This window comes from Ambystoma mexicanum, chromosome 8, assembly GCF_040938575.1.
Source record: "Ambystoma mexicanum isolate Mex_15411 chromosome 8, UKY_AmexF1_1, whole genome shotgun sequence".
Lineage (NCBI taxonomy): Eukaryota > Metazoa > Chordata > Amphibia > Caudata > Ambystomatidae > Ambystoma > Ambystoma mexicanum.
In genome coordinates, this window is record NC_090929.1 from 474,396,184 (window position 1) to 474,408,683 (window position 12,500).

General features: G+C 45.0%; 1 protein-coding gene across 3 annotated transcripts in view; it reads right to left on the reverse strand.

Annotated features, from left to right (window-relative positions):
* Nucleotides 1–2,278: 2,278 nt before the first annotated feature.
* ACAP3 (ArfGAP with coiled-coil, ankyrin repeat and PH domains 3) overlaps nt 2,279–12,500 on the reverse strand; it is a 738,004-nt gene continuing 727,782 nt past the window's right edge. For all 3 annotated transcript variants that reach the window (XM_069610099.1, XM_069610101.1, XM_069610100.1), the window contains one exon: nt 2,279–7,050. In XM_069610099.1, coding sequence (XP_069466200.1) covers nt 6,944–7,050 — 107 coding nt within the window. In that variant the 3' untranslated portion in view covers nt 2,279–6,943. The remainder of the gene's footprint in view (nt 7,051–12,500) is intronic.

Below are 12,500 nucleotides of genomic sequence, written 5' to 3' on the forward strand. Positions count from 1 at the left end.
GTCAAAGTTTCGAAACATTAGTTTCGAATGTCAGAAGTTCCGACACAAAAGTGTCAGAATTTTTTTTTTAAATTCATTTATTTAATATTAAAGGGTTTATTTTAATTTAGTATAGTTAAGTGAGTGTTTAAAAAAGAAAAAAACTGAGGTTTGGGGGAAACCCCCCCCAAAAAAAAACACTTTTGTGTCCGAACCTTTGGCATTCGAAACTTTGACTGTCGAAACAGTCACTAGGAACCTTGTAGAGGCATTCCACAATGGTGGAGCTTGCCAGCCTAGTATTTGAATAGAGGGTGACAGAAAATGGGCAAAGGAAGGACTCACCGCCTCTCACCAGGATTTCAACTTCCTGTCCGGCCCCCTATACCCAAGGCCATAGTGAGGGGTGATGGATGGTACTGGGGGTCAGGCAGGTATCTCCCACCCATAGTCTGGCAAGAACGTGACTGCTAGTGGCTCAGAATTCGAGTCGCGATACACCCATCTGCAGGGCCCAAGCCAGCCTGAGCCTTGGTTGCCTTGACCAACTCAAACGAGCAGACCTAAGAATGAGTGTTAAATTTCCTTGGAGCAGAGCTCCGAATGAAACATAGCTTGCAGTGACTCTGAGTTGTATCAGGGCCAGATCTCTGAGGGAGTCTATCGGAGCCCTGGGTGAGACGGAGGAATTATTTTCAGCAGACCTCAGAATGTATCACTGTTTGAGCAGTCTGAATGAATCTGTGTATTAGGATATGATATTTTATTTATATCGTGCTCATACACAAGTGTTTCAGAGCGCGACCAAGCAAAGGGAGGGGAACAAGGGAGAACCAAAACAATCTTACTAGGCCCAGTGACATTAAGAGCGCACAAGTGCATGGAAATAGGGAAAAGGGGAAAGTGCGAGGGAGGGGGAGAGGTGGAAAGTGCGGAACAAAGGAGAGAAACATGAGGACAAGTGCCCTGAGGGAACCTGTATGTTATCGGGAGCATTGCCCTCAGTGAGTCTATATTTTATCAGGATCTGAGCCCTTAGCCAGGCTGTTATTAGGATCTGAGCTCTGAGTGAATATGGTATCATCAGGAGTACAAAAGAGTATCCGTGTTCTTCCTGGTCGTCTTTAGGCAAGTTAAAACATCGGTACTCCATATTGAAGAAATACTACATTTTCTGATCTCGTATATGTCAATATTTAACTTACAAGTGAACCATACATTTCCATGTTTCAACCCATTACATCACTGACTATACTGTTGGTCTGTTCAATAATACACATATTGCTGTGATTATTACTACAAGGGATATCTGCTGCGCACGCCTGTCCTGACTGACAGTACTAAAATCAATCTCAAGACACCCTGTCACTGGCACTCGGGTGTTGAGGGCAGCTAAACACAGACTGAAGCACATGTGGTGGAGCAGAGAGTGGCTACTGGGTTGTGAGTGAAGGGCTTGGCAGTGTAAATGGGCAATGAGGAAGGGATTATTGTAGGAACTGGGAAGTTTGAGGACTGGGTTTGAGCAGGGCATACTTAAAACACTTCAGAACACAAGTGACGTTTATTAAAGAGGGAGATGCAAGGATTCATCAGTCAAACTAAATCTTCAGCAAACATTGGCGATAGTTGCAATTAGAGCACAAAATGGGATCACTTACCAAAGTTAAAACGTCGTTTAAAAATGCCCAGAACAATATAAACACAATGATGATGCCCGATTGCATTCAAGCATCAGAAACTCAAAGTTTTCTGACAACTCTGAAAAAAGGATCCTTCCATGCTTGAGTTGTTCTTGCTGTAAAAATATCACCAAAGGCATTGTACACTACACCCCACCCCAGGCCAAAAGATGCTTCGTAGAAATGACATCTTGAGTCTAAGGCATCATGTTGTATGCAGCTTGAAATGTCCCTGTGGAAAACAGTTTGTCAGACCACTTGCAAAATGAAGGGTTAATTGATTGAACACAAATCTGATACGAGGAAAGGCAATAGCAAATCAAGCGTGCTAAGCAATTTTAGGGAAGAGAAAGACCGTGTCTGCAAACTATGTGGCCACACTTTACAACAAGTCCATGTCCACACAAGCAGAAGCGATTTGGATTGGATCTTTCACATTAGCTCAATGTTGCCAAGTGGGATAAATGAGTTAATGAGTTAATCGAATGGAACATGTGTTTTCTTTGAATACGAGTTGAATATTGTCAACATTGTCATTGTACACATTCCTTGTTGCAAGTCCCAGAATCCATCTGCTGTCAGCGATGCCGGTAAGAACTTGACATTTGAGAAAAGACTCTGTTTTTGTCAAATCTTTTATTTCAAAGGTCATTCTATACAGCCTCATTAAAAAATACATTTTCATCTGCCATATCGATATATTACTCAAAATGTAAACAGGGTTTCTATGTACATCTTTAAACAATTACATTTCAATACATTCAGGGAAGCCATACCTGTATAGCAAACCCTTTACTTTATATAGGTCTATAAGACAATATTACAAACGCGAAAATATATATTTTTTTAAAAATACAGGAAAGCCATGCTCTAAAAAAAACAAATAACTTTTCCAGCATTTACGTACAAAAAATTGCAAAAGTGAGGAAGGTTGAAAATCGTTGTCACTGTAAGTATAGCCGCTTGGCCAACGTTCACTAAAGCAAGTGTGCACTTGTGTAAGGGAGAACGGGGATAAGTGCTACATGGAGCCATTGAGTCAGATCTGGAAGCCTCGTCTAGAGAATTGTGTCCAGTCCTGGAGCTCCCATCTGGGCATTGTGTCCAGATCGGAAGACCTTGTATGGAGTGTTGTGTCTAGCGCTGAAGCCTGCAGCTCGACTATACAGTCCCGCTGCAGAGGCGGCATCGTCTGGAGTATTGTGGCAAGTGATGGAGGTTGCACATGGAGTGTTCTGTTCTGCTCTGCAGGCCCCTTGTGAAGTGGCGTCTTATGTTAAATTGTGTTGGCTTTGGCTTAAGTATTGGGTCCAGTTTTGAGGTCTCAGGCTTGATTAGTATTTCAGGGATATTCCGCTAGAACACTGTATCCCTTTTAGAGGCTTCTCCTGGAGAATTGTCCTGTCCTGGAGGCTTCATTCTGGGGTATGATAACATGTTCTAGGGGCCTCGGCTGTAGCATTTTAAACAGCTCTGAGGCTCATACAGACTATGATGCCTAATTCTAGAAACCACTCCTCCACAGGGATGAAGGGACGCGGAAGAGCTTCAACACAGTCCTAAAATGAGAGGCCCAGAGATGGAAACATAAGCACACTGTTGAGTTGCAGGAGGACGTGATTCCTTAATTTAAGCAACACAATAGAAGGGGCTGCAATGCACGAGAGAAAGAAGGCTACACAGAGAGTCAGGGGCATTGATATTGAGAGTGCGAGAGGAAAAGGGATATAGAAAGTGAGATTGAGGGAAAGAGAGTGTTTGGGGATACCGATAAAAAAAGAAAGAGAGAGATAAAGGACCTCATTACCAGGCCGCGGTAAGTAAAATAGAGGTGGTAACGCCATTACTACCTGCTTTTTCCATCCACCAAAAAATGGGCTGTAAACCCACAAGCGGAAAAACTGCATGGATTTGCATGGCGATGTTACCTCCAAAAACATGGTGTTCATGGTGATGGCGGAATTCCTCAATAAAGTGCAGTGGGAGCTCGGAAGCGGGAATAAAAGGAACTCATCATTGAGAGACATTCACCTTTAATTACCACCAGTGGCAATGGTACACCTGTTTTCTGGTATTACCCCTTCTAACACCTCCAAACCATGTGTGTGTGTGTGTGTGTGTGTGTGTGTGTGTGTTTCAGAAGGACCATTAAACAATATTCTCCACAGAAAGGACAGTGGCTGCAAGGAACATACTCCAGCAGAAGTGGGGGTGTCAAAGCAGTAAACTGTGCCAAAATACCCTGTGGTTGACATGGCGGCAACAGTTTCAGGGTAAGAGTTGAAAGCTGGAGATCAAGAAGTGAGTAAAACAGGCAAGTAACTGAAAAGCTCGATAGGCATAGAGATTCCCGTTTGTTGTCAAACTCTGTCCTTATGTTTTCTGTTAGTAAATTGCACATGCGTGCTGCGCGATCAATCGGCCATTTTGTTTACGTTTTCTTCCAAATCAGCCACTGGATACAAAATGCCCGGGCATTTTGAAAACACCAATAACCAATGGTCTCCAAGCAGGGGGGGGTGTCCCTCAAAGTTGGTTCATTCCAGCGTGTATTCCATATAGTGACATGACCCATAAGGACTTTGCCACTGCACTCATCTGCAACTCACTCTTTCCATTTCAGAAAACGACACCTTAGCTCGTAAAGTGTCAGGTATCAAAGGGGTATTGCAGGTTTTCCTGCGGGGTTGTGGCTCCAGGGCTTCAACGTTTCAGCTCCCGTCGCAGTTGAGTTTTTCTTCTTCACTTTACAGAACATTTCCCACTAACCAGAAAAAAGCAACCTTGGGCCTAACCCACAACACTCATCTTACTAAAGGCCAGCTGTGGGTTCTAGTGCCGCGGTATAGGGGGCAAGATCAGTTGGGGGGAATGCTCGAGGGGGCTAGGCAATTGGGTTGCTAGAGTCAACAGAGTGAATGCATGACTGTACTAAAGGTAGCCTCTTTCAGGGCAGGACGGGTGTTCTTTGTTGAAGTCCCTGCTCTGGTGGGGAGTTTATAAGTGTAGACGGGCTTTCTCTGCAGAAGGAACTGTTTATCAAGCGAGAATCTAGCCTAAAGCGAGTGCCCTATGATGGAGTGACTGCCCAGGGAGTTCCGCAGGTGAAGGTAAGCATTCTCTGCTCATGTGTCATGTTTGGGGAGCAGGTTCCCAGCAGTAGCACTGCCCCTCGAGTTAGTTTCCTAGTATAGGTGCGTGTTCTGCTTGACACAGTCTCTCCTGCAAAGGAGTCCTAGTGGAGAATGAGTGATGCATGATGGATTGACGGTAGGGGGAGTTCCCCCAGAGGTTTCTCTGCTAATGTGTCACGTTTGGGGAGCAGGTTTCTTGGGGATGGGTGGCTTCATGATGATGGAATGGCTTCCTCTGAAGCTAGTTTCCCAGGGGAAGGCTGGTGTGTTCTGTGGGAGGGCCTGCATATGCAGGGCACTTCCTGAGTAGAGTTCTAAGAGTTCTAGATGCAAGAGAGACCATTTCTGGAGACCGTTTCCTACTCTAGACGAGAGTGAGCTCCAGGCTTGACTGTTTGAGTGAGTTTCGTACAGTAGGTCAGTGTTTTTTTTTATTTCGCAGGAGTGAATATTTCCAAAGGAGTTCACTCAAGGTGTGGCGAGTGACAGCTACAGGACTATTTAGAAAGGTGTAACTGCCATGGCAGATTCGCTGCTCATAGAGCCGGGTTTCCTATGGGTGGCTGAGTGTTCTCCTCTGGGTGGCAGTGACTGCGCATGGGCAGAGTATTATCCGCAGGAGTGACTCTGGAATAATGTTCTTTGCGTGTCCCTTGCTTTCAACGCCCGTAATTACTTCGAGGTGATTTACTTTGAAGAAATGACTTCGAATAATATAGGTATTTGTGGGTGCAGGAGGGGTTTAGAGTCCGGGTAGTAATGAAGAGGAAGGGGGTGTCATGGGGAGCCCCTATTTAAAAATAAAAACAATCAAAGTACATTTTTGAAGTAATTACATCAAAGTAAATGACCTCAAAGTAATTACTGTTTGCAAAATCACATGGAACCTTTCTTTGGTGAGGGTACGGCTTTGTGTTGGAATGTGTGTGCAAAGAGAGACTTTCCTAGGTTATGTCGGATGTTCTCTGCAAGAGTGACTGCTTATAGATGAATTTCCTAGTGTAGAGTGAGTGCTTCTGCAAGAGAGGCGTCTCATAGAGGGATCATTCCTGGAGTAGAGTGTTATTCTGCAAGAGAGACTGCTCCTAAAAGGATATTCCTAGTGTAGAGTTAGTGTTATTCTGCAAGAGAGACTGCTTGTAGAGGGATCATTCCTATTGTAGAGTGAGTGTTAATCGGCAAGAGAAGGGATATTCCTAGTGTAGAGTGAGCGTTATTATGCTAGAGAGACTGCTCTTAGAGGGATAATTCCTAGTGTAGCATGAGTGTTATTCTGCAGAAGAGACTGCTCATAGAGGGATAGTCCTAGTGTACAGTGAGCGTTATTCTGCCAGAGAGACTGCTCGTAGAGGGATCAATCCTAGTGTAGAGTGAATGCTATTCTGCAAGAGAGACTGCTTGTAGAGGGATCATTCCTAGTGTAGAGTGAGCGTTAATCTGCAAGAGATACTGCTCATAGAGGGATATTCCTAGTGCAGAGTGAGCGCTATTCTGCAGGAGAGACTGCTCCTATTGGAATACTTCCTAGTGTAGCATGAGTGTTATTCTGCAGGAGAGACTGCTCATAGAGGGATATCCCTAGTGTGACTGGTAGTGGTGGATGTGTGGTCCCTAGGGTAGGCTATACCTTCTCCTTAAGAGCGACTAGTCTTGCATGGAGTTTCCTCGATCAGAGGGCGTGTTGTCTGCAGGAGAGCTTGTTAGTGGGAGATTTCCCTGGAGTTGGATGGGTGCTGTGCGTGAAGTTCTGCTGGAGTTTCCTAGGGCATGGTGGGTGATCTCAGGGGGAGTGTCGGTACAGGGACGGAGGTTCCTGCGGGAGAGTAAATGCTATCTGCAGGAGTGCCGGTACAGGGATGCAGGTTCCTGCGTGAGAGCGAATGCTATCTGCAGGAGTGCCAGTACAGGGACGGAGGTTCCCGCAGGAGAGTCCGTGTTATCTGCAGGATTGTCAGTACAGGGACGCAGGTTCCTGCGGGAGAGTAGAAGCTTTCTGCAGGAGTGCCAGTACAGGGATGCAGGTTCCTGCGGGAGAGTGCATGCTATCTGCAGGAGTGCCGGTACAGGGACGCAGGTTCCTGTGGGAGAGTGAATGCTATCTGCAGGAGTGCCGGTACATGGACGCAGGTTCCTGCGGGAGAGTGAATGCTATCTGCAGGAGTGGCTGAAGTGCAAGCTCCGCCTATTCAGTTTTTCAGGGTTGTTGGAGGCCATGTGCGAGAATTCACGGAAGATGTCCAGATACGTCGTATCGCCTGCAAGAAAGAAAGTCAAACACACACAAAAAAGAAAATAAATATACAGTTTCCAGGTTATTAAATAGCCCCCCTATTCGCAGGAAAAGTCAGCACAATTATATAATAAATGTACTACGAATGTTATCAAACTTCCTTACTCTCTGCATATAGTAGGTACATTCCTAGGGGTCTCCAAGCCCGGTCATCAGGAGCTAAATACACTCCATGTGTTCAGGCTCTGCGCACAAAACACAGAATTTAGAGAATATGTTTTTTTTATATATACAATGTCAGAAAGCCTGATACGGTTGGGGACCGGTCTTGGAGACCAGAGAATGTTTTGCAATTGTCAACTCGGGCTTGCTGTCATTCAGACTGTTAGGGAGTACATTGTACATTCTTTAAAAACTCCTTTGTTTGTCCACTGACAAGGTCCAGTCATAAAGGCACAATACCTCTTGTCGACACCTCATAATGACATTAATGCTAGCCTCTCTATTGCTCAACCTATCAGAGCGCCTGTCACTGAGCGGTGAAGGCGCGTCCTTTCCTCCTTATCCAATTAGAATGACTCCCACTAGAGGTGTAGTCCCATCTGTCTCCTCTTCTCCCACTGCCTCCCACCGGGAGGGCAAGGACGGCCCCTCTCCTCTTCATGAAATCAGTCACTTTCCCACCTCACTATATCTCAATCGTGTTACCCGAGATGACGGTCTGACTCTCTCCTCATGAATGCTCTGCCTGTCTCTGAAGGTGAAAACCTGCATCCTCGCCATTTCCTTCCATTATTTTACCCGCGATGAAGGCTTGTCGTTCAACTGCCCCCGTTTTCTTTGCCCTCTCCCGGCGCCCCGCGCCCCCTCTCCAGGTGCAGATGAAGGCCCAGTCCCCGTTTCCTCTGCCAATACCTGTACCCCAAATGGCCACGGCCCGGGAAACTAAGGGCGTAGTGGGGCGCTGGGATCATGGATTGCGCGGGCGCCTTGATTAAATCATGACATTAGCAGGTTTGAATGGAACCAGCAGTCCAGTCCTGTGCATACTCTCGGCAAATGATCATTTCATTTATTCAAAAAATAAAGTAAGCTGTAACTAACGCCACACCAATCTCAAAACAAAGCACGACAAACATAAAAACAAACAAATCACGGACCCGCCACTACACTCTAATCGTCCATGCTCCTGGGGCTGGGCTGCGCTTGGTGTGTTGGCTCCCCCTCGTGGCCTCCGGGGGCTTGGTTGTCTTGTTTGCGCAGATTGTTTTCTCCCAGTGGTCATTGTATTTTTTTCACAGGGATCGAGATGCACATTTTTTGGGGGGGCCCGTTTGAGTGTGAACTCATTGGGCCCCAGCTGTTTTATTGCTGTGGTTATGGACCCCTCTCCAAACATTCACATTTATTGTGGGTTGTCGTGGCCTGTTTGTTCTTCAGATCTGGCATGTTTTGTAAGAGATTTATATTTGATGTTTGTATTCATCATGATCTGGATTAGTTCCTTTCACTTTTTGTCTTTTCTGGCCTGTGTTTTTATAGCCATCATTACAGTTATTGTAGCATTTCATGAATGTTTGTAAAGTTCTATAAAACAACAATAAACGAACAAACTCAGCTTTCCCATCACTTCATCAACGTGAAAGAATAGTGCCTAATTTGTAGAAATAACATATTCACCACCCCCTTAATTTTGAGTGCTCAATACGAGCGTGGCGTGATTGGGTATGTGTTGTGAATCTTGTGGCAAAGGGGCTCTTCACGTTTCACGTGGGATGTCTAGCATTTATAGCAGGAACTACAGTGGACTAATTATGTCTGCCACTCAAGTGTTATTATCATAATTGACAATTTAGTATATAGCGCTAAGAACCCTAAGACATCTGAGCGCTGCTTATTATTACCCACGGTGTGTGGTGATCATTTATCGATCTCAGAAGGATGAAAGGCTGAGTTCGGCCCTGCCGGGATTCGAACCTACATTAGCAGGCTCTGCACCAGTGGCGTCGCCAGGGTGGGTGCTGGGGGGGCCGGCCCCCCCTGTGAAACCTTGTGCCCCCCCACCTAAGCCGAGCAGTAACCATGTTCTCCCCCTACATTTGTCTTTGGCCCCCTCTGTGCCCCTCCTAAATTTGATTCCTGGCGACGCCACTGCTCTGCACAGACGTCAAAGCGAGCGCTCTACTCGCTGTGCTATGGGAATGGCACAGCAAAAAGTCATGGACTCCTGTCATGGGCTCCTAGTCCTGAAAACAAAGGGGTCTTCAACGAGTCTACCATAAAAGATAGAGGAAGGGGGCTACACCCAGATTTCCTGTAGGTGGCGCAAGTCACTAGGTTATTCATTCAAGAAGACATTGACCCAATCTCGCCCTACACAACAGGTACATGTTTACTGATCCAGCAACTCCGTCACATATTTTACGACTTACTTATTCTTTAAGGGTGAGAGGTGGAATATTAGTTTTTAACAACATTATAAATCACGACTCCACTTTGTCTCAGTTCAAGTCCTCGGCTTGCTCCTCTCTGACAACAAATGTCAGCAATCCCATAAATTGCCACATAGATTTGGGGTCCAATTGGGGGGGGGGGGTGTGTGTGTGTACAGGAACTGTTCAGATGATGCATGCAGGATGCACTTGTTTATACTAATTTTTAAATGTTCGATTTACAAACTTAGTTTAGTGAACATGCTACCAATTAAGTTCAAGCAATAGGAACGTAACTTATGTGCGCCGGTATGTATGAGACACATGTTTTAAAACAATGTATACACTATTTAAACGTCTAAAATAACGTGTTGCAGTAGTCAGTCATTGCTTTCCACTCACAATGAGTGTATGTAAAAACGCGAAAGCCTTTTGCTCTGTTTCTTAACCATTATTCTAATGTTGGTGAACATTGTGCAGGGCAATATTGTGAGAGAATAGACTTCTGCCCAAGTTAGTGGCCCAGTGCTGAATGACTCTAATGAGGACAACGATTAATCATCTCATTTTTTTTCCCTTTAGAATGCGTATTACCAAGAGGACCTCAGCATAACATGGGAAGGCTAATTGTTCTCTTTCCTGTATAGAAACATGGTTGGTGCAGGGAGTGCAAAGCTTTTTATCACTTAAAACTAAAAGCAAGATGGTCACCATGAAAAAGGAAAAAGGAGCTCTTGGAAGACACCAGTTTCTGTTTCCATGGAGGACGGCGTGTGAAGGCAACTGTGCAGTGCTAGTGAAGATTCGAGGTGGCCGGAGATGAGTGAAAAAAGTTCAGACTTTTTAATTTTTAGGCAGTGTGAGAAGCAGGGAGGCTAAGAGCAAACCTGAGCAGCAAACAGCTTGCTCATAATTCAGGATAATACCACGGATTCAGCCCTCGTTCCGAGCATCCTCTCTGCTGCCTCATCCCACCCCGGGTGCTAATTTTATTAGAACATGCTCACCCAGGGCACGCACACAAGTCTCACTTCTGCCTTCAGATTAACATAAACTAAACGGAACTGTTTGGTTTTGACTAACGCGCTCGCTAGGTATGTGGGCATACATCCATTGTGGTGTAGTCCTCACAATGGGTGCCTTGAAGGGAGGTAAGAGGCAGACGCCCGGTGGCACATTTTTACATCACATGCCTCAGAGTGGCTGCCATCAGGCAACTAACTCCAGTGAGAGCACTCGTTGCCAGTATTCTGCTTGGTCAATCAGTGGGATTAATGCTCCAAGGATTAGTGTTCTGCTACCACCAAGCAATTTCTCATAGCATTAAGTCGTGTACACAGAGATAGGGGTCATTATCAAGGAATAAGGACCCACCCCAAGTTATTGACCGAGGCAGAGCCGAGGTCTAGGTATATGAGTTGGGGAAGGGTCATTATCCCAAACAATGATGACCCCTCCTGTGGTCGATAAGGCTATTAGTACAAGGAGCTGTGCAACTAAAAATACACGTGTTTTGATTGTGAGGGGAAAATGAGCACACACACACAAGTTACTTGTTATGTTAATTTAAAGACCAAGGAACTATTAACAATACACATCACACATTTTGAATTTTATTCTAATTTTTTAGATTGGGTCATTGAACTGCACATGGTCCCGTCCACAGCTGACTGAAGACATGTGTTTCTGTGTTGCTTGTTACACTACTGCTGAAGTCAGAATGTTCTGAATGAGGTGCTATAACAAAGATTATAGACTGCATTCTGAGCACGATTTGCTGAGAGGTTCTGTGTACATAATTGTTCACTGGATGGGCCTTAGACACTGTTAAAAAACGTGTTGTTTCCATCCCAAAATTCCATCTCAATGCTCAGTGTCGCACTTAGCTAACATTCTCCTAAAACAAAGGTCACTGGAAGGTTCTAAGCACAATCTGAAACTCTTTTCTTTTACTTCCAACAGTTTTTTATGATTTCTATAATAGCAAGACAGACCAGTATAAACTATGTCCCAGTATAGGCGTATTGCGTCCCAGTCATAGGATCACAGGACCTCACATTCTGCTGCAGGGAAATAACTTGGAAGAAGTGTGTTACAAGAAGAAAAGAAACGTCTGAAAGTAGATTGATGTAAAATCAAAGGATAAGAAAGAAAGTGTAGTGTGAATGATGGAGCGATTGCAGGGTGTGTACATTAGTGATTGGTGAGTTGAGATTACTGTATTCTACATGGAATAATGTACCCTCTACCATACATTAAAGATATTGCAAGTTACCAACGAGTTTTGTGAACAAATAGAGGAGTGAGGCCAAAGGCTGAGTTCCTATATAAGGTCACAGAACTCCAAGGTGACTTTTAATATCCTTTTTATGTATGGTAGGGGGCATTTTATACCTCTTTAATACAGGGAACACACTAATTCCCTTTAATACCTTGTCTCTTGCTTAATATAATGTACTTGATCTACAATTTCCTTAGCTATATAATCAATATAGAATCTGTTTGGATTTAAAAAAGCAAAAATGCAACTCCTAAAGTCTACTGTGTTGCAGAAAAATAGTGAAAGCAGTTAGGTAGCATAATTTAAGAACCGAGGTTCGGAACCCTCTGCGCCAAAGCCCTCACAGGACAAGACCACAGTTTTGAGCATCGCAGGTGCGCAGGAGATGCTGCCCGATTATACATAGTATGCGTTGCTACGTCCACGCTTCCGAACCTTTAAGAACTGAGGTTCGGACGCTCTGCAGCAAAGCCATCACAGGACAAGGCTGCAGTGTTGAGAGACGCTGGTAGACGCTGCCCGATTATACAATGCATGCGTTGCTACGTCCACGCTTCTGAACCTTTAAGAACTGAGGTTCAGACTCTCTGCGGCAAAGCCTTTGCAGGACAAGGTCGCCCTGTTGAGCGATGCAGGTGCGCAGGAGACGCTGCTCGATTATCCATAGCACACATCACTTCGTCCACACTTCCAAGCTTTTAAGAACTCGGGTTCGGACCATCTGCAGCAAATCCCTCGCAGGACAAGGCTGCAGAGTTGAGC